Below are 19,606 nucleotides of genomic sequence, written 5' to 3'. Positions count from 1 at the left end.
CAACATGGTTATTGCTGTTGTGCCTCACCAGTGATAATACAGGTACCAATCCAACTGGCTATTAGAGATGATAATCACCACCTTTTTTAGCTCATTGAAAGCCTTCGTAGCAGTGTCCTCATCTCGGGAGCCTGGTGTCGTCCTCTTTAAGATGTTCTGAAAAGTAAATATGTTTTTTGAAGACATGCCAACAAAAGTGAATAATACTTTTGTTGGGGAAAAAACCTGCTGCGGCAAATTGCTTAGCTGGTCCACATACTACGGTATTACCCCATTTACAGCACCTAATTGGGTTTCAAGTGCAAACTGCAGTGAACGTTTGATGGTGTACCTCCACCAGCATTTTGAGCCGGGTGATCCTCTGAAACGGGAGGATTAGAAAAGAGGTCAGAGGAAGTCTTTGGCAGATAGGGTCCTCCTCCATACGAGCCAGGATGCCGGGGAAACGAGGGTTCTCGTGCCTGAGAGGACAAGACGAGTGCATTTAGAGAAACTATTTCATGACTTTTAGTGAAAGTGGGTGTAAATACCAGCAAGCTTTTTAACCCTGAGAAGAAGAAAAAAATGTTAGCCTCCTCGAGATGAAACATCTGCAAGTTAAGTCATGCAGGACTAAAATAACACCTGAACAGACTTAGAGGAAATTATGGAACTCCAGCATGAAACAATTGGATTTTATGCACCACAGCCGCACAAAGAGATAGTACCTGTTTAGGTCTCAAACAGCTGATACGTTACACAGTTACTCACAGCAAACGCTGGTATGTCTGCTCCTGGTATGCCTGGTTGGTTACATAAGGTAAATAAACCCTTCGCAGGGCCGGGCAGTGTTCCAGGACGATGTCGCACACGTCGAAATGCAGAATGTCTTCCTCCAGCCTGTGCTCCAAGTCCTGAAGAAACCTAAAAGGCACAGAGTGAGCAGAAAATACACTCAGAGAAGGAGACATTACGACTGAGATGTTAGGATAAAGAATTGAAGGGCAACAGAGGCACACTGGCAGCATATTACTTCACCTCTCACTGACACCTTTGACTTCAGGCAGCTTGGAGAAGAGCCACTGCTTATCCTGAGCTCCAAGACACTCTGCGAGCTCCTGCGACAACATGAAGTGGTCCACTGCGATGGTCAAACTCCGAATGTAGGAGGCCTCAGACGTCACCAGCTCAAACTTTGCCTGAGTTAAGGGAGAGACAGTAAGTCAGCCGGGTCATCTACAGTACAGGAACTGGCAAACGGCTGTGGCGGTCTGCGATGTTTCATTCACCTCCTGTAATTTACGTTCCTCATTGCTGAAGTTGTCGAGCTGGTCGCTGGTTCGAACATCGGGGATGTCCTGCCACAGTGCAAAAGCAGAGCCTCGCGAGGAGCGAAAGGAGCTGGATGGAGACAGGTTAGAAGGAGACGGAATCCCGTCTGACCCCTCATCCCTGAGCACCTCATCCTCTGTGCTTGGCTCCTTCCCTTGCTGCCTCTGGATCTCTCTGTTGATGGCAACGTCACTGTATTCCTGGTACAGAATAGCTGCAGGAAAGTAGAGAGGGGATGTCAGAGGAAAATTCAACCAAAGTCTTGGTTTAATTAGTTGCAAATAGCTAAACAGTTTTGAAAAAAAAAATCCAAGTCCAAGGGAGACTTACAACTAGGCAAAAACCGTGATAATCGATATGAACTAGCAACAGTTTGAAGTGTGCAGAAGTCCTCGTCTATGGATTTCTTTCGCATTCTGTAAAAAAGAAATGTAACTGACATCAACACATATCCTTTAATCTGTGCAATTTATAAATAGTTTAAAACTGTATTTACCCGAGTTTTGTGCTCCACCGATGCAAAGGCATGCCATTGTCACTGCTGGGCGGAGTAGGTGCAGGTCCTACAGGACTGTGGGGGGCGCTATCACTACAGCCGCGGTGCCTGCAGTTGGACTTATCTAAAGAGGATAAAAAGCACACGGTGCAGGTGTGAGGTACAGGGGAGAAGCAATAGACCTCATACAATGAAGGTTCATGAAACGATACTATCAGTTTGAACCTCTCTGGATGTTTAGGGACAGCTTCATAAGAGGAAAAACTGCTGCAACACTTGACATAATTAGTTGTTTAAGGGCTCTTTGAGCCCAGTTTGTGCCAATTTCTTCATCTACCAAACATGTAAATTAGTCTTTGGGAGTAACACATAGCGTTAGATAGATTTGACATTGAGTGATGTGCTTACACTTTAAGATGAGTTTTCCTTTAATTTGTCATTAATCTGCCTCGTCTTTTGTCTTTGTTCAAGGAGAAGGCCAGTTGTTTTTTGTGTTTTTTATACTGCTCTTGGTTGGTGTATGGACTACCCTTCAATGTTATGTTACCATGATGTTGATTCTGTTCTCTACTCACAGTCAGCGTTGGGGCTGAGGCTGTTGGAGCCTCTGTCTCTGGAGGCGACCCGCGCAGACAGCGACTTGCCCAGCTTCAATGTGAAGGAGCTCTTCCTCTGAGAGAGCTGCAGCCTGGATATCAGCTCTGAAGCCGAGAAGCGCCGCCGTTCTTGATCCCCCTGTCGGCTGCGGGACAAAAAGCTCCCCCCTGTGGCACTTGACATCTCTACACTCCCGCTGTCTTCCCCCACCGCTGTCATTGAGTCCTCTATTATCTGCAGTGGTTCCTCAGGTAGATTGAAAATATCATCATGACTGAGGTTTGGGAGATCTGTAAGGCCGTCTGTGGATGAAGGCCTTGAAGTGGCCTCCAGGGAGGATAATCCACTTAGGTCCTCTTCCAGGAAAGATGCAAAAGGTCCTGGGAAGATGTAGTCTGCGTCCAGGATTGGGCTGCTGAGAGATTCATCGCTCTGGCTGTCGGGCGAATAAACCTGCATCTTTCGCCCTGGAAACAAGAAAATAACTTAATATCAGATTAAGGGAAAGCATGTAATGAGCTTTTAAACAGGATTTGTTACATAAACTTTGTCCATAGCGGAAAACAGCTGCACACTCACGGATAGACTTCTCTTTCAGTGAACCTTGGGACGTCCTCCTCTGAAGCTGGAAGGAGTCTAGGCTCTGAAACCCAGGACCTTCAGGTGAGGATGGGGAGCAAGGTAATGGAGATTCCCAGGAGTCTCCGTTTGTGTATAGAGAGGACAGAGGGAACGGTAGAGGGAGGCTGAGCGCAGCATGGAAAGGATGACATACTGTTGTGACAACACAAGGTTTTTCTGTCTGCTCCTTCAAAGAAGTCCTGATGCTACTATGGCATTCAAGCTCACACTCACCCTCAGGTGTACAAGAGTTCAAATTCAATGCTGTTTCATGCTCATTGTCTGTCTTGTGGCAGCTGTTCTGCATGTCATTCAGTTCATTTAGTGTTTGTGTGAAACCATTCAGGGGCAGGGAGTGTGTTGTGTATTGTGTCTCTGGAATAACGGTTGGCCTCGGGGAGCTAAGACCGTTTAGTTTAGGAGTCACCGGTGGTTGTAGCGCAATAAAAGCCAATGTTTCCTGCTGGCACACAGCGACATGCTTGTGATGGCACGGGTGGAGAAGAGGCCTGTCCTCCTGGGCCTCGCTCAGAGCCTGGGACTCCCCTGAGCCAGGGATCCACATGCTGGGACTCTCTCCTCGGCAGCGAAAAGCGTGAAGGTGGGGTTGGAAATCAGGAAAAGGTGACAATCCATACCCAGGAAGCATGGCTGAGCGAACACATGAAAGCTGCAAAAGAAGAGAGGGAAAATAACTATTTAATCTGTTTTACTAAAAACATTGTTGTCTGTAGTACTTACTCAGGCCAAAATTCTGCATGATCTTTTTATCATTTCGTTAGACTTCATTAATGCCTCATTTAAATGCAAATGTAGGGAATCAAATCTTTTTTTTAAAGTATAAATGTATTACTTGCATAACACTTATTAGTGTAGGGAGGGGGGTCGAATCTTGTGTTTCACTTTTGAAAAGTGCAATTCCCTCCACCTAGTATCTCAGAATAATACTATTAATGTGTTACAACACAATTAAACCTTAATACTGTATGTTAACGGAATAATAATTTCATTATTTTCATCTTTAATATTAAAAACAACTTGAAAAAATATTTTTTTCATTAATAGCAGGTCTCAGTTCAGTTACAGTGAAAAATAAATTCATACAGTACCTAATCAAACACTGAGAACATTATAATTATTCTAGGGCACACTCTAAGCTTAGTAAAGAGATTCAAATTTGTTACAGCAAAATGTATACATTCTGGGTTTGAGGATGGATTCAACTTGCCAATGCAGCATGTATTTTCTATATGCATATAAATGGAATGCAGTTTTCTGGACTAATCAAAAAATCCGTCTCACAGATATTAGTCAAAATGAATTGACATTATGCAAGAAGGTGGTGGAGGTCATGTTTGAATGTCTATTTAAAGTTTACTGGAATAAGTATGGACCATAATCTGCATATGAAAAAGGATAAACAATTTATGTTCCGGAACCTCTGCAATAAAGAAATTCAAATAAATGTAAGTGGTTACCATAAAATAATTATTATAACAAAATTAAATACAGTTTTTGTTGTTATCTATAATCAGTTTCTAAACCAGAGGTCTTCAACACGGGGTCAGCGACCCCTAGGGGGTCCGCAGAAGTACTGCAAGATAACAGGCATGTTTATGGATGGCAGTGGCACTAATAGGCCATCACTCATTTTCGTTTCCACATTTTTGTTTCAAATAAAAACGTCAATTTGAATAGCTTGTATGCATGATTATCATGCAAGGTATGTTTCTAAATGGCAGTGGCACGGCCACCCTACTTCACTGTACCTTGCACATGTTTAAAATAAAAACATGAATATATGAACCTGTGGTTTATTTGATTAGCTTAGTATTGCATGCACAATAACAAAGTATGTTTATACATGGCACTAGGCCCAGTTTAATATAAAACACAATTTTATACAATATATATAGTAGGGGGTCCCTGCTATATCTCTCTATCAGTTTGGGGGTCCTTGGCCTGAAAAACGTTGAAGACCCCTGTTTTAAACTGTTCATGTGGATAAAATGTGTTGATGATTATATATATATATATATATATGAAGCAGGAGCGAGAGAGAAAACTGGAATGCTCTGAAGAAAATAAACTGCCATATTAATCTAAACCAGTACAGTGACAAACCCCTAAACCAGCAACAAAAAATGGTTGCCTGCACACAATTCACTGTTAGCCACAGTATATTCGGTTATAATAAACAGTATGCAGCAATGTGTACATTTCATAAACTATTCAGAGAGTGGATGTTTGATTGATTACTTTCTAATTGGCTTTTGAACATTTTTGGGATTTAGCCTCATTTAGCATACACACACAAGCTGAGCAGATACTGCTGGAAATGACAAGATGGACCCTGAAACTATTGACGCGTGCAGGATGTTTCCCAGTCACACACACATACCTGCATGGACAGACTCACGCACACACAATTAAGTCTAGTATAGTGTGTCTCCTGAGCCATGTCTTCCTGCTCTAATTAAAGACCTCTCTACTCACAGCATACAGCCTCTGTACTTAGCGCGCACACACGCACGCATGCACGCACGCACGCACGCGCGCACACCCACCCACACACACACACACACACACACACACACACACACACACACACACACACACACACACACACACACACACACACACACACACACACACACCAGACATAATACCACGATAGAGAGAGGAAGAGAGCACATCCTCAGCACTCTCACCTTTCACCTGAGATCTATACTCATCCATCACTCTGGTTGTTGGTTTGCCTTCCTGTCAGCCCACATTAGCTGGCAGGCACCTTTTGTGATTGAATATTCACAGTGAGCGTCTGTTAAATCCCAGCAGCGGGTCATAAAGTTAGCTCTCCTGACAGCCTGTTAAAACACACTTGTGGAGCTCTGTCTCTTCTTACCCTCCTGCTTCCTGAACAGGTAATCCTCAACTCCTGATTCAAAGAGCCGATTAAAGGAAGTATACTCACATACAACACACACAGCCTCATACGAACTGTGTGCACAGAGGGATACAGAGGCAAAATGGTTTTATATTATTATATTTAGTCAGATCATTCAGATCAGTCACATTAGATTAATTTTGTTCTTTCAAGTTCAAATAAACTGTAAAAGGTGAAAAGTGATAAGCAAAAAAAGTAGGGATAATCTGTTCTTCTGTTCTTTGACGATATTGTAAATTTATATTTCAGGCCAACTTGCTAAAACATTTCGTATTTGTTCTACCAGGTCATGTGACCTGTAAACCTTTGTGTTTTTGTGAAGCTGCATATTTACTGTGGTCTTTAGCCTTTCTTTGTCTGAACATCAATTGTTAACTGTGTACTTCTTTTTTTGTCTATTTGTTCAGAGGTCATATGTCTTAAGCCTGTGGCTTTATTTTGGAGAACAATGTAGGCTAGATAGTCTTTCCCTAGCAATAAGTTAGCTTTGCCATACAGTGCAACAGAGATTGAAAGTTCATTCTTGACCTTGGAAACATCAGTTGATAAAACAGTCGAACCACAAGTTCACTCAGCAGCCGTGAGGGAGCTGCTGTCGTATTACAGGTTCTTGAGTTGACTTGAGTTTTTCTCAGCACTTTAAACTTCTCATCCATGTTGGCTTAAAAATGTTTAACAAAAAAATGATTCTGAAATATTTTCTTCTAATAGCCGTGCATCAATAAAACAGTATCTTTGACTTAATGCCAATTTCAGGAAAAATTAACAATATTAATTTTGTCTTTCCAAGTTGATGCCATAGCAGTCACACAACTTTTCTTTTTTTTCTCTCTGTGAAAGACTGTATATAAGAAGTGGATGCACTCATTGGTTTGTGGTCTGCCATTTTGAAGCCTTGAGTTGATGAACATCATGCTGTATTGAAGAAGACTAGTTATTGAGATCATAAAGTCATGTGCACAAGGGGTAAAAAAAAGAGAAGTAGGGTCATAGACTTCTATACAATCAGACTTATTTGCCCCCTGATGGTTATAAGAAAGAATGCAAGTTTAAGGCTTGGCAACTGAATTAACGTGGAGTCTCTCTGTAAAAGGTAAAGTATGATTTGATGGCATCTAGCAGTGTGGTTGCAGATTACAATCAATTGAATACCCCTCTGCTTACTCCTCCCCTTCCAAGATTGTGGTAACGAAAGTCATCGAGTGCAAAACTGAGGTAATGCCATTTGCCTTGCTTAAAAGTCATTTATTTTATTATAACACTACTTTAAGAGCAACAGAAGTCAAATGGCTGGTGGTGCATTTTAACAAGCGTATCAAAGCACTACGGTGGCCTTCAGGTAACGTAAAAAAACATGAAGGGCCCTATACATCTAGAGCCAGTGCTTGGTGTGTCCGTTCTGGGCTACTGTAGAAACATGGCAGGGCGACTAACTCCCTATGCAAGTAGATAGGAAGGGCTCACAAGCTAACCAAGCTAACAAAAACACAACAATTCTTATTTGCAGGTGACACTAATGCAAACAAAGTTATGAACATTATATTCCATTTCTGCTAATAGATTGCCCTAAATCCTGCACACTGTGCCTTTAAGAGGATAAAAGCATGAATTAACGCTTTTCCCTGGATGTGCAACTTTGCTTAAAATGGTGTTTGTTTGCCTGAGGAACCACAGACTAGATAATGGTTTACCTTCCTTTTTATTGAGCACACATGTGTTGTGCTGTATGCTGTGCATATGAGGCTGGTGCAAAGCCACACCTGCTCTTGAGGCAACGGCAGGCAGCCCAGTCAATCCTATCTCCCTCTGTTTCTCTCCTACACTCACACACATACTACTGCATGCACGCAAGCACGCACGCACGCACGCACGCACGCACGCACGCACACACACACACACACACACACACACACACACACACACACACACACACACACACACACACACACACACACACACACAGAAGTGCGTACACACACAGTAGTGCAAGCACAAATGGTTAACTGTTCCGTGCTGCAGACAAAGGCAGCCTTTATTTGTGAACCTGGCCCAGGCTGCCCTGAGCACAGGACACCTGAGAGAGTATGGGAACTCCTTATACTGATCCATCTAGTGCAGCCACTGAGCCATATACACACACATGCAGACCACTGCTGCATAATGACACAATCTTATTGGGATCTGGATGTGATAACTGGCTGGTTATACTATAATCCGGATGTAGATGTACAGTATTAACCAAACATTACTAACCTCTATCTGCAGTCATTTCAGATTAAATATGAATTATTTCCTAGTCTACAAACACTACCTCAGTTTCCATGATCATTCTATCTTTCATTAGCATCCTGATGACTGAAGGTTCACATAATCCTCCATCAACAGCCAAGTGGTAATAAATCAACAAACTCTTTGAAGAAAATTAGTTATCTACTTATTTGATCAAGAAACCTCAATGATCCCAAAAACTGACAATAAGCCTCGCCATCACATTTATCAAAACATGAAAAGCATCCGATAACACAAACTGCACATTCCTCACACCAATACAATTATATCACGCAATTAAAATCTCAATTCCAAAGATGTGTAATTTCCCTTGTCATAGCAGGGTGTCATTTGTGACAGTTATGGACTTTGCTGCCAGTGTTTCCCCCTGTAATTTCACTAGGCTGCTCTAAGACGCCATGTCTGCATACAGCAGTTAATGAATGGCACTCCTTTAATGGCATGCCTTTAATGCCAACAGCCATACGAGGCACATTTTTAATTGTGACATTTTTCATCTTGAAGGTCTCAGAATAATCCTTTAATGGAGTGCAGCACATAAATGCAAGCACGAATCCATCGCTGAATCAGCTTCACGACAGAGCAAAATGTTGTCTAATCGCACAAATAAAGTTTGTTTGACGTTTGCCAAGGGGGAGATAAGAATGTTAAAAAAAATGGATACATTGTTGGAGCTGTTTGCGGTTCATGGGAGTGAAGAAATACATTTCTACACTGTTTACTTTTCTAATGTTAGGTAGTGTGATGGTAACGATGCTTTAAAGCGGCAGTATGAAGGACGCTCATTGTTCAGAGAGGAACATGATAATAATATATCTGTGCCTGGTTAGTAGTCTAACTCACCGGATGTAGACTGTGGGTATAAGCCTACCATTGGTCAATTCTCCCTTCCGCGATATGCATGTTACCGTTTTGCAATGGCACCGTCGCTATATGCTTTGCGCCAGACAATACGAGTGTTTTTTCCCCTATAGCAGGATGATAATGTGCTGTAGTCTGGCTATGCAAGACTATAAGAGAGGTTGACTAATACTCTGTGTGTGGATGTGGGTTTTACGATAGATACATTCTCATCTATCTAAAACAGCAATCTAGTGTTTTGCTCAGTGTGGTCCGCTTTTGCATTGGCCCGTATAGCCTGCTTTAATAAATAAAGTAATAAATAATACATTTCTAATTGTCGACAAATTCCATGAAGAAGATTGAAACCAACAATTAATTGATACAACTATGAACATACTATAGTATATTTGAAGTTATTTCGACACCCAATAAGACTCAATAGAGGACCAAATGTGTATTAATCCACAGCTGAAAATAGCCTGCCAAAAATGACATATTTACCCCTGTTTTAGCTACATTTGCTAAAAACCACAGTGCCCAGCTCTTTCGTGGCATAATTTAGTCTTTTTTTTTTTTTAAATAAAACTAAATATTTGCTCCACCTTTTAAAAGATGTACAGTATGTCATCAGTAGGATACACAAAGCCTTGTGGCTCTGTGCCACAAAAAGGGTAGTGAAGTCAGAAAGTATTGAGAGACAGAGAAATGCATAACAAAAATACTGAATGTCACCAGCCTTATTGTTTAATCGTGCCAAACGTAAATACAAGTTTCACTGCAGCCTCAATGCAGGAGATAAAACTGTTTGCTTGTAACAAAGTCAGTCGCAGCCAACCTGTGATGTCTCCTCCCTCAATACGTCACAATTTGGCACTAACTGTACATGAACTGAGATTCAGATCTCATGAGGGTGCTTTTTGTTACTTTGGTCCTGCTTTCAGGACAGATTCTCAGTGGATGATTACCAGGCTAAAACTAAGCTTGTGAGATTAAGTGAGGGTTTGCCAGGACAGAGACGCGTTTAATAGTTCTCTCTTGTGCGATATGTCACCAAAAAAAAAAAGAAAGAGGCCAAATCTGTATGAGTTTCAAGACATTTCCAACCTCCCTACTTACTTTTCAGCTGCTCAAACATAAATGTTGCAACACAGAAGTGACCCTGGATGCAATCCAGATCTGATTTCAAGCCTAAAAACTCTCACTCTGAAGTCAACAACAAATGTCAAAGCAGTTATTTTTCCAGTAGTTTGTGTGGTGATGTTTAGAATAAGTAACGTGGTTCCAGACCGAGACAATCAGAACTTTGTATGCCTTGTCTTAAATCTTGATGTTAAGTGTACTGCTCCTTGCAACTGCGTATAGAGCAAAACAAAACAAAATTATCCAACATCAGGAATCGGTTAACATGAATGTTCTTTCAGGCTAAATATATGATGTGAAACAAACTGCACAAGACATTTTATTAAAATAAAAAGACACTTTGAGCTGTGGTCCCACATGGAAGTCACTAAAAATCATATCAGAGGATCATTTTTAATGTCTGTAGTGCAACTTCTGTTTTATCTAACACTGATCAGACTGTGGAAACTTCCCCCGCCCACAGTTTCTCTCCACGAGCGTAAGTCTGGTGTGTTTGGTCAGACTGACTGGAGTGTCCTGACAGTGTGGTGTGACCAGCTCATGTGTGTGTGTGAGATCGCAGTTTAACTCTGTCACATCAGACCACTAATTGCCAAGCAGTAGACTAAAGAGCCCAGCATTGTATGCAGAGACAAGACATGACATCATTCAGCGTCACTTATGGGAAAACACCCTCACAACATTTTCTATCAATACTGGGATAATGATGAAATTTGCCAACAAGATAAGCATTTTTTTTTTTTAAACTTTCCAACTTGAATTACTAAAATTATTCAAAAAGTTTCAACTGTGCAATGCCAACTTATTAGTGTCTTATTATTGTGTGTCGGTTCTCCAAACAATTATTTTGATGCCAATTGGGGCAACTGGGAACTTGTTGATGCAATTCAGACATTGTGCAATGTGTTTTTATGCTTGTTTGAGGTAGGCAGTTTTTATGTCTTTAAATTATGTGGTTTTGCATATTCTCTCATGTGTCTCCTATTAAGATTAGATGATTGTTAGTTGCCAGGAGATTTGTCTCGAACCAGCTGATGGCAATGCATGTAATTAAAATTTTTGACATTGCACTTTTCAAATGTTTACCTGAAATACCTGGATGTGAAGCCAGGAAGTGTCTCCTTGGTATTTTAATGGGCTTCATCTAAATCTCTCAATCAAAACAAACTCCTCAGCGAGACTTGAATTCCAATCAGAAAAAAGCGCACCAGATGTCAAGGTGACGCACTAAGTTGCATTTTTTTTGGGAGATCAGATGCCTGAATGGTGTGAGAATGGTTGAGTGAATTCAGGTCAGGGAGTTTCTTGGTATTCGTTGCTCTTTTGGCCTCCACCCACTGAGACAGGTGAGCACCCCAGAGGCTACAGAGGAGGCAGGTGGGGGGGGTTACCCAAATGTTTACACATGGTGCGGGTCCTCCTAATCCGCCTCTACAGCCTCAGGCAATTTACCCACGACCTTCCGAGACACTATGAAGATGCATACTGACAACCTGGCTTACAACCACACAAAGCTATGACACACACGGCACACCTGAACATGAGTGTGTGTTTGAGACGCAGTTTGTCTTTGATTGGAAGTGAAGAGATGTAGAGAGGCCTTCCCTGACCTTGTCTCACCCGGTGGGATTGTTGCCCACTGAAACGGACAAACAGCAAACTCTCGTTTAAAAGCCTGAACAAAATGGCGACCATCTCGCACGTACACGGCAAGACTTTTGGACCTTTAACCTCTCCTACCCCCACTTTACTCTGCCACCACAATAGCTGCAGTCAGATAAGTGGACACACAGGAGACATACAGGCAGGATAGTAAAGAAACAAAGGGGCTATTGACAAACTTGTGGAAATAACCCGGTCTAATTATGGTTCTTTGTCATAAGATGTGAAAGCTACCAAGTCGATGGAGGGCCAGGGATCCAACATGCAGTAAATCCAGAAAATCCCATAATCAGTGCCTTCTGACAGATGATGGTTATCTGGATGCGATGACATTCTATGAATAGGAGTTCTGATTTAAGATGTTTTGTCAGGTTACACGGACAAAAGAAAAACAAACTACAACACATCTTAGAAAAAACACATAGTTTACATTACTGTATGTTAATTCAAAAGCCAGATCGTCAAAAAAAAGTGGTTTAACAAATAACTCAACAACCATTTGATGTTTCATACAGCTAGGAACTTCTCCAATAACAGATTACAGTAAGTAATGTGACTAAAGGTCCCCATCCTTACACTTTAAGGTCAGCAACTAATGGTTATTAGTTCCATTATTCTGTGGATTAACAAATGTGCTTTTGATTAATTGCTTAGTCTATAAAATAGTTAAAAATTTGTATCACAATATTCCAGAGCCCAGAGTGACGTCTTCAAACATTCTTTTGTCTGAACAGCACATCCTGGGCAATAAGTAATGTTTTGGCAATTTAGGTTGATAAACACTGTAAACTTTTAAAGGGCAAGGCTAGTGATTCTCTGTAGTTTTCTTGTGCTCAATCCTTCATTATCACGAACACAAACACTGCAGTTTATTTTCAGTCAAGCCCCAATAAACCCTCCTGCAGCCGTAAATAGTTAATACTCAATAGAGCAACAAATGTCTTACTCCGCTGCTGAAAATAGTCCCCAACAAATTCACTCTTTACTAGTAAAGCATGCTAAAAACTACTGTGCCCAGCAATTCAAGGGAACTATTCAGCATTTATCGAAAGTGAAACTCAACTTGTGACACATTTTTAAAGATTTACATTTTCAGTAGAAACCAATAGACTGAGGCAAAAACAGGGACTGAAGTAGGAAGGTATTGAGGCTAATGTATTGCTGGTTTAGGTATTTTTATGGGACTTGTTGACAGTAAGAAAATATAAATTATGATCAACCTTATCCTTTAAAAGTTCTAGATGGTTTGTAAGTCAAAAAAGTCAAGCCTTATCCTTTAATCCTTTCTCAAAGTTACTTTTGATACATTTTCTGTTGATAGACCAATCCTATCAGCACTAGAAGTTTGATAATAAATGTCTAACATTAAAAGAATATGTGCCAGTCTTGAATCTGCTGTAGTTTATTTCCAGGTTTGTATCTTTCTGGTTTAAATTCACTAAAAAGGAGGCTGCTGGGTTTGCTGTACTCAAACTGTCAATCAGGACACTTTGATTATAATCTGATCAATTGCCACTGAGCTCTCAAGAGGCTGACCTATTTTACTACAAATTGCTGATACATCTCTTGCATTCATCTGCTCCTGTGTTTACTTGCACTCTCTTCCTCTCTGTTTTCTAGCTGTCTGTCCCACTTTTTTCCCATCTCAGCACCAGCAGTTTCTCCTCACCCCCTCCTCCACCCTAATTTTTGCTTTTATTGTCTGGACAGGTATGGACAAGCCATCCACTGGGCTGCTTGTTGTTTTGAAATGTGATCTGGTAAAAGTGGAACACACCTCGCAAGCTGACCATCCAGAAACGATTCCACTTTAGCACAGAGCTAAAGCTATTAACTATTGTTATAGCATTAACAGTGTCATTGGGATTAAAGCAATTAATTTAATGAGAGCTAAAAATCCTTGAAGAAGATAAAAAACAAAAACAAAAAAAACCAGTTGCTGCTGTTTTACTTGAGAGCAACACCTTGTTCTCCTCAGAAGAGCAAAGAGGCACACACATTTTAGCGAAGAAGCAACGCCTCTTGAGCCAGAAAAGTATTATCTTGAGCGAGTACAAATGCAAAATACAGCGTCTTGTGAAATAACCTGAGGGCTACAGTGCTAGACAGGTGTGCAGCAACGCAGCCGGGGCAGTTTCAGCACACATTGCCTCTGGGTTTGAGTTTCTTTCTGTTTTAACATTCATGCAAAAATTCTCGGACATGCAGATTAACTAATAAAAGACAGAGCTTGTGCACTACTATGGTTTGTGCTTTCAGGGAACTGCAGCTCTTTGTTCGTCTTAAAAAAATCAACTTTTTTACTTTCAAATCAAAGCCATCACATTACTGTATTTTTATCAAGTGAATGCACTGGGTTCAACTCAGTAGGTGGTCTCTTTTATAGTCCAGGTTTAAGGACAAGTTCAAATCCAACTTCATTGGTGCTCAAACCCCAGATGAGACCCTCTGACCCACGGAGACACTATTCCACATTCCCTGGATGACTCGGCAAGCTCATTCCTCTGAAATTGACCACTAAACCAAGGCAGGAGACAAACAAAGCAGCTTGACTATACACGTGCAGCGGCTAGGCCTGCTATTATTGGCTATTAAGGCCGCTGCCATTTAGGCCACAAGCCAAAAAAGCCTGGAAAGCGACAGGGCCTCCTCAAAATATTGGTGTTACTGATGTTTAAAAGGCAGGTTGCTCTCAGTCATTGATGCCTAATGATTTTAGCCTAGTTTGAAGAAAAACGACAGAGCAGAGACAGTCACATTCAGGTTAGCAGCTGAGTGTGGTGGAAACACCATAAGGAGCACAGTCAGCATTTGCAATGCTGGGCGAGGTGAGGGAGGGTATGGGGTAGAAGGAGGTTGAGGTGTGGCCTCCTGGAACGCTTCCCCACACATATCCATACACACACGCAGCCACTGTCTGAGCGGCAGGTGATGGGGCAGGTGCTCTCCAGACATACAGTTGTGGGGGAGGGAGGAAGTGGGAGGAAGGTGGGGCCCTGCGGTGAGCTGAGTTATAAATCTGTGTGTGTGATATGAGCAGGCATGCAGAGGGAAATCAAATGTACAGCGCTCAGAGGCTAGACATTCAATCATAGCGAAAGGACATCACTCTATGTGATGGCTATTCAGAAAAAGAAAAAAAAAGTTCATGCAGGGCATCTCCAGCCTGTAATAACGTGCAGTAAAACAGGTCCTGATTTATGCTTTGTGCTGGTACACGTCTGCCCAACGTGCAGGTGGTGCATTCCAGTCCAGACATACCGTAGTAAATCGGATAATCCAAAAAACACCCACAGCTATCTATTTGCGCTCCAGCCAAAATAAGTACCTCCAAACTCTCCACACAGCAACAGCAGCAGCAGCAGCAGCAGCAGACAATTCACATGACAATATGCTTCGTCATTGGGACAGCAGACAGAACAGGCAGACATCACCTCAGCCCGCCCTCCCACTGATGTAGTTCGGAAGATGTCGGGGAAAAAGTCTGGAAGGTGGTAATGTGTTTCACATGTGGGTCACAACTGTCACACTGAGAAGAAGGGAGAAGCTTCCCCTTGAATTAAAAATCATGACCTGGCTGCTGAATGTCATTACTGTGCATCCCTCGTGAAGCCTCGTAAATGACTCGGACCAGATGGAGGCTCCCCATGAGTTAATAAACAAAACAGTGAGACAGGGTGAAAGAAAACTTAAACCCCTGTGCACTCTGAGAAATGCACATATGTACATGAACACACACACACACACACACACACACACACAGATCCATGTACACTCCTCAGTAACCAACCTAAGGTTCTGTTCTTCGCCTGAAGCTACAGGCAGAGGGTGTTTGAGTCTTATGCTAAAATATCCCATGGAGGAGAACAGAGAAGTTTCAGCCATGTACAGTTTTTTAACAACCCCTCATCCAACATACTCCAGACATGCACTTACCTGCCCCGCTCTGCAACAACTCACTGCTGCACTGTAACCATCACATTCAAGGCTCACCTCACTCGGCACTGCCTAGGGAGCTGCTGGAAACATTATCGATGCAAACAGTGACTTGTTCAAAAGAGAATACATGAATGGTGACGCTAACGATCCCACTGGCAGGACATGTGCATCTACTTGCTGCTGGGTATTTGGCTACCTCTAACCTTTGTGTTGCAGGAAAGTGAAAATGAAATGTCAGATTTCACAATTCAATCCTGGCCTATTGAAAAACTAATATTTAAACAGCTGCTTTTGTTAGTTGACACAAAACAACATCAAGGCAAACAATCCTGATAACAGGTCTCATACCTGTGTCGTTTCCTGGATTCTACATAGAAGAAGTATACCTTTGTATTCAGAGCTGTCATTTCATGCAATGCACCTGACAAGCAGCACAGCACTGCTTTTCTCCCAAGTGCACCACACAAAGCAGACCCTTCACTCTCAGGCAAATAACACAGCTCAACTTTCACTCAGTAGCAAAAAAAAATCTCCAACTGGGAGCAAAAAGACTGTCTATGCTTAGTTAGTTATTGTTGCTGTTACAGTACCTCATTGGTGTTTGCAGCCTAGTGTGTGTGCTGGATTGTAGCCAGCAGTTGTCTGTGAATCCATGCCATCCCAGGGTCAGGCTGAGCAACTCTGCTATCCATTGCCTCCTTGAGTTCCTCTCGGCTTCGCTCCCCTCCTCTTCTTCTCTCTCGGTGTCTTTTTCTTTTGAGACTCAGCTCAGACTTTTTCAAATCTGTGCTCCACTGCCTGGTTCTTCTCCTCCCTCTTGTTCACCGTCTCCTCGGGGAAAAAACAAAAACAGGTTGAAAAACAGCCACCACTTGCTGCTCTCAGAGCTACTTGCAATGCAGATTCCCTCTCTAAGCTCCTCTGCTCTCCCTAGCCTCTCGCTCCTTTTCCCTCCCTCCCTCCCTGCTACTGTTGGGGAAGTGCTCTCTCATTCTCCTCCCCCCTCTCTCGCCCTTCCTCGAACTCTAATAGTTATTTAGTGTCTCATTTCAGCACCTGCTTCAAGCCAGAAAGAGACACAGACAGGAGGGAGCACAGACTTGAAGAAAACTGTTGCTCCTCGGTGGGAGTGTGGACAATTTGCATGTGCACTTTGTCAGCAAAAGCCTGTGTGCTCATGTACTTTATTTGAATGTGTGAGGTTTGCATCCACAGCAAGTACAAAGACTATCATGCAATGCAAAACGTGCACATTTGCAAGTTCGCCTTTTTACACGTACACAGCACTGTGTGCAGATCCATCGCTTGAAGAGTGTGTGTGTGTGTGTGTGTGTGTGTGTGTGTGTGTGCCTTCATGCAACTTTTTTAAACGTCAAACTGAGTTGGTGACTGAGCTGCTACGGCATGCTTGAGCTCTCTCATCTCTTTCTCTCTGCTTGCTGCTGTATCAACTATATTAACTAATAAAACATGAAAAGAACAGTGGTGGTGGGGTGTTAGGTTACCCCAGGATACTACTCCGCAGTGGTGGACGTCTAATTGTCCCTGTTTTTGTGGGAGAAAAAACAGTTCATTACAGGCTTGAGCAATTTTCCTTTTGTAACACTATTTTTACTGTGAATTGGCAATCTAAAATATTTTGGAAGGGATAAAATAAAGGATCTACAATACAACTAGGATTTTCAGATGAGTTAAAAAAAAGAAGCCTGGGGCACATTTGATTGACACAGCTATTTACCCCAGTAGCTTTAAAGCTGCACTAATACATATTTTATATCAACAATATATCAAATGATGTGTGTAACGTGAAAGGTGTCGCTTGTAGTGATGATTCCAAACCATGGGATCATCCCGACTATCAAGCACTTTAGCCTCTTTTAGCTATTTGTCTTGGTTTTCTGGCCTGCAAACTGCTTTCTTTTGCTTACTCAGCAGTTTTTAACAGGAAAGCTAATAAAAGTTGCGTATTTTAACTTGTTTTCTTCAACCCCCCCCCAAAAAAAACAAAAAAAAATGTTGCTTTAATGTTTTGATTCATCTGTATGGCCGTATCACATATATTCTATTTCAGTTCAAGAGGTGGAACAACACTCTTGATTTAAGTTACAAAATTCATGGCCGCACATTCAAATAGAAATATTTCTTATATCTTTTGCAGAATGTATACACATTTCCGTAGATTTTGGGATCCGAATTAAACAATACAGAATTAAAAAATATAGTTTTCAGGGTTTGAACAATGTTTTTGCTTGTTGCCTTATCCGTGAGGTTAAGTGGTTATTAATAAATAATAAACATTTATGAACTCACTGTTTTGTTGCTAACGTTCAAGACAAAATCTGCATAGGGATGGGTGTTCATTAAAATATTATTGATTATCCGGATTCAGTGGAATTGTATCCTGATGAAATTATCATATGTAATGTAGGATTTTTCTAACTTAATGCATTCAAATGTAAAAGTTGATTGCATTGTATTTTGATTATTATGTTTGCATTTACTCTACATATTGTGATATATTGTAATACAGTATATCAGTATTGCAAACACATCACTTCTTATCACTATATGATATTTATTCCAGACATGTTACCCAGCTCTACAGTTTATCTGCATTATACTCAACATCTCAGAAATTGTTCAGCCTCATCAGAAATGCAAATAAAATACTTTTTTAAAAGTCTATTTTTTTTGGCCATTTGACATGCTGTGTTAAATTTACCTTAATCACGTTAATCAATTACCTTGTGGCTGATCTGGAGCTTTACTTTGCAGCCCGTGCATGCGAGCGTCTCCTTCCTTGCTCCAGCAGTCGGTGAATGAGCCAGCAGGTGTCCACAGTGCATACCTGTGCTCGCTGACAAGTACTAACTCACTCTTCCTGCAGGCTATTGCAGAGGAACGTACAGCAATCATAACAATCAGAAGATTAATGTGGCTAAGAGAGGCGGAAAGGGAGGGGAAAGAGAGCGTGTACATTAAAAAAAACAAGGATGATAAAAGTTAAATAAGAGACAGAGGGAGGAGAGAGTGCAAGAAATGGTGAGGAAAGAGTGACAGAGGAAGAGGGGGAGAAAAGGGAAGAAGATAAAATAAAAGTCAGGACTTGCCTAAATCCACAGCCATTGGTTTAGCTTGTGAGGGGAGGAGGGAGAGGAAGAGAAATCATCAACAAATACCTGTCTGTTTCTGACTCCTAATAAATCAGCGTCCTCGTTATCTGTCAACAGACAACAGACAATCTATGCAATAATAACAGCTCACAATCAATGCCTTTTAAAACAGAAAAAAAGCCCTAACCCTAATGATGTGATGATGAGTTATCTCTGCTTGGATTTGAAGACATGCGTTTAGTTTGAAAGGCATATATTTACCAGGCAGGAAGAAGTTGTGCAAATATTAGTTTTAATAATATCCTCAGTGTTCCTCAACATAGAAACACAACAGTGTCCTGCACAAAGTAAGGATACTAAAGGTTCATGGCCATCAGTTTAAATCATTTGGCTCTAATATAGGCCATAGTTGTCAAATTTAGCCAAACGTGACCCAGAAGGAATTAATTGAAGCTTGAGATTGTTAACAGTGAAAGAGTTTTAATAAGGTCAGTGATTTGATGTTTTCGAAATTGCACCTTGCTAGGTTTATTAATTACCCGCACAACCTGTTATGAGAGCAAATTCGCAAAAATATGCTGTTCATTTTATGAATCATAGTAGCACAATTGTATGGGGGGGGGAGAGAGAGAGAGGGAGAGCGAACCA

General features: G+C 41.5%; 1 protein-coding gene across 4 annotated transcripts in view; it reads right to left on the bottom strand.

Moving 5' to 3' along the window:
* Nucleotides 1-19,606, bottom strand: part of arhgef19 (Rho guanine nucleotide exchange factor (GEF) 19) — a 24,673-nt gene extending 5,067 nt beyond the window's left edge. For 2 of the 4 annotated variants that reach the window (XM_068733867.1, XM_068733868.1), the window contains exons 1-11: nucleotides 18,590-19,606; nucleotides 16,436-16,673; nucleotides 2,984-3,695; nucleotides 2,383-2,871; nucleotides 1,808-1,931; nucleotides 1,642-1,727; nucleotides 1,269-1,525; nucleotides 1,018-1,178; nucleotides 751-903; nucleotides 332-461; nucleotides 82-156 (exon numbers count right to left, since the gene is read on the bottom strand). In XM_068733867.1, coding sequence (XP_068589968.1) covers nucleotides 82-156; nucleotides 332-461; nucleotides 751-903; nucleotides 1,018-1,178; nucleotides 1,269-1,525; nucleotides 1,642-1,727; nucleotides 1,808-1,931; nucleotides 2,383-2,871; nucleotides 2,984-3,674 — 2,166 coding nt within the window. In that variant the 5' untranslated portion in view covers nucleotides 3,675-3,695; nucleotides 16,436-16,673; nucleotides 18,590-19,606. Of the gene's footprint in view, nucleotides 1-81; nucleotides 157-331; nucleotides 462-750; nucleotides 904-1,017; nucleotides 1,179-1,268; nucleotides 1,526-1,641; nucleotides 1,728-1,807; nucleotides 1,932-2,382; nucleotides 2,872-2,983; nucleotides 3,696-16,435; nucleotides 16,677-18,589 lie in introns of all 4 variants that reach the window. The other 2 variants (XM_068733865.1, XM_068733866.1) reach the window with 2 other exon arrangements.

Source organism: Cebidichthys violaceus, unplaced genomic scaffold, assembly GCF_023349555.1.
Source record: "Cebidichthys violaceus isolate CVI_PGR_0920_01 unplaced genomic scaffold, fCebVio1.0.p SCAF_6, whole genome shotgun sequence".
NCBI lineage: Eukaryota > Metazoa > Chordata > Actinopteri > Perciformes > Stichaeidae > Cebidichthys > Cebidichthys violaceus.
The sequence above is the reverse complement of the archived record's forward strand: the minus strand, read 5'-3'. Positions and strand labels throughout refer to the sequence as shown.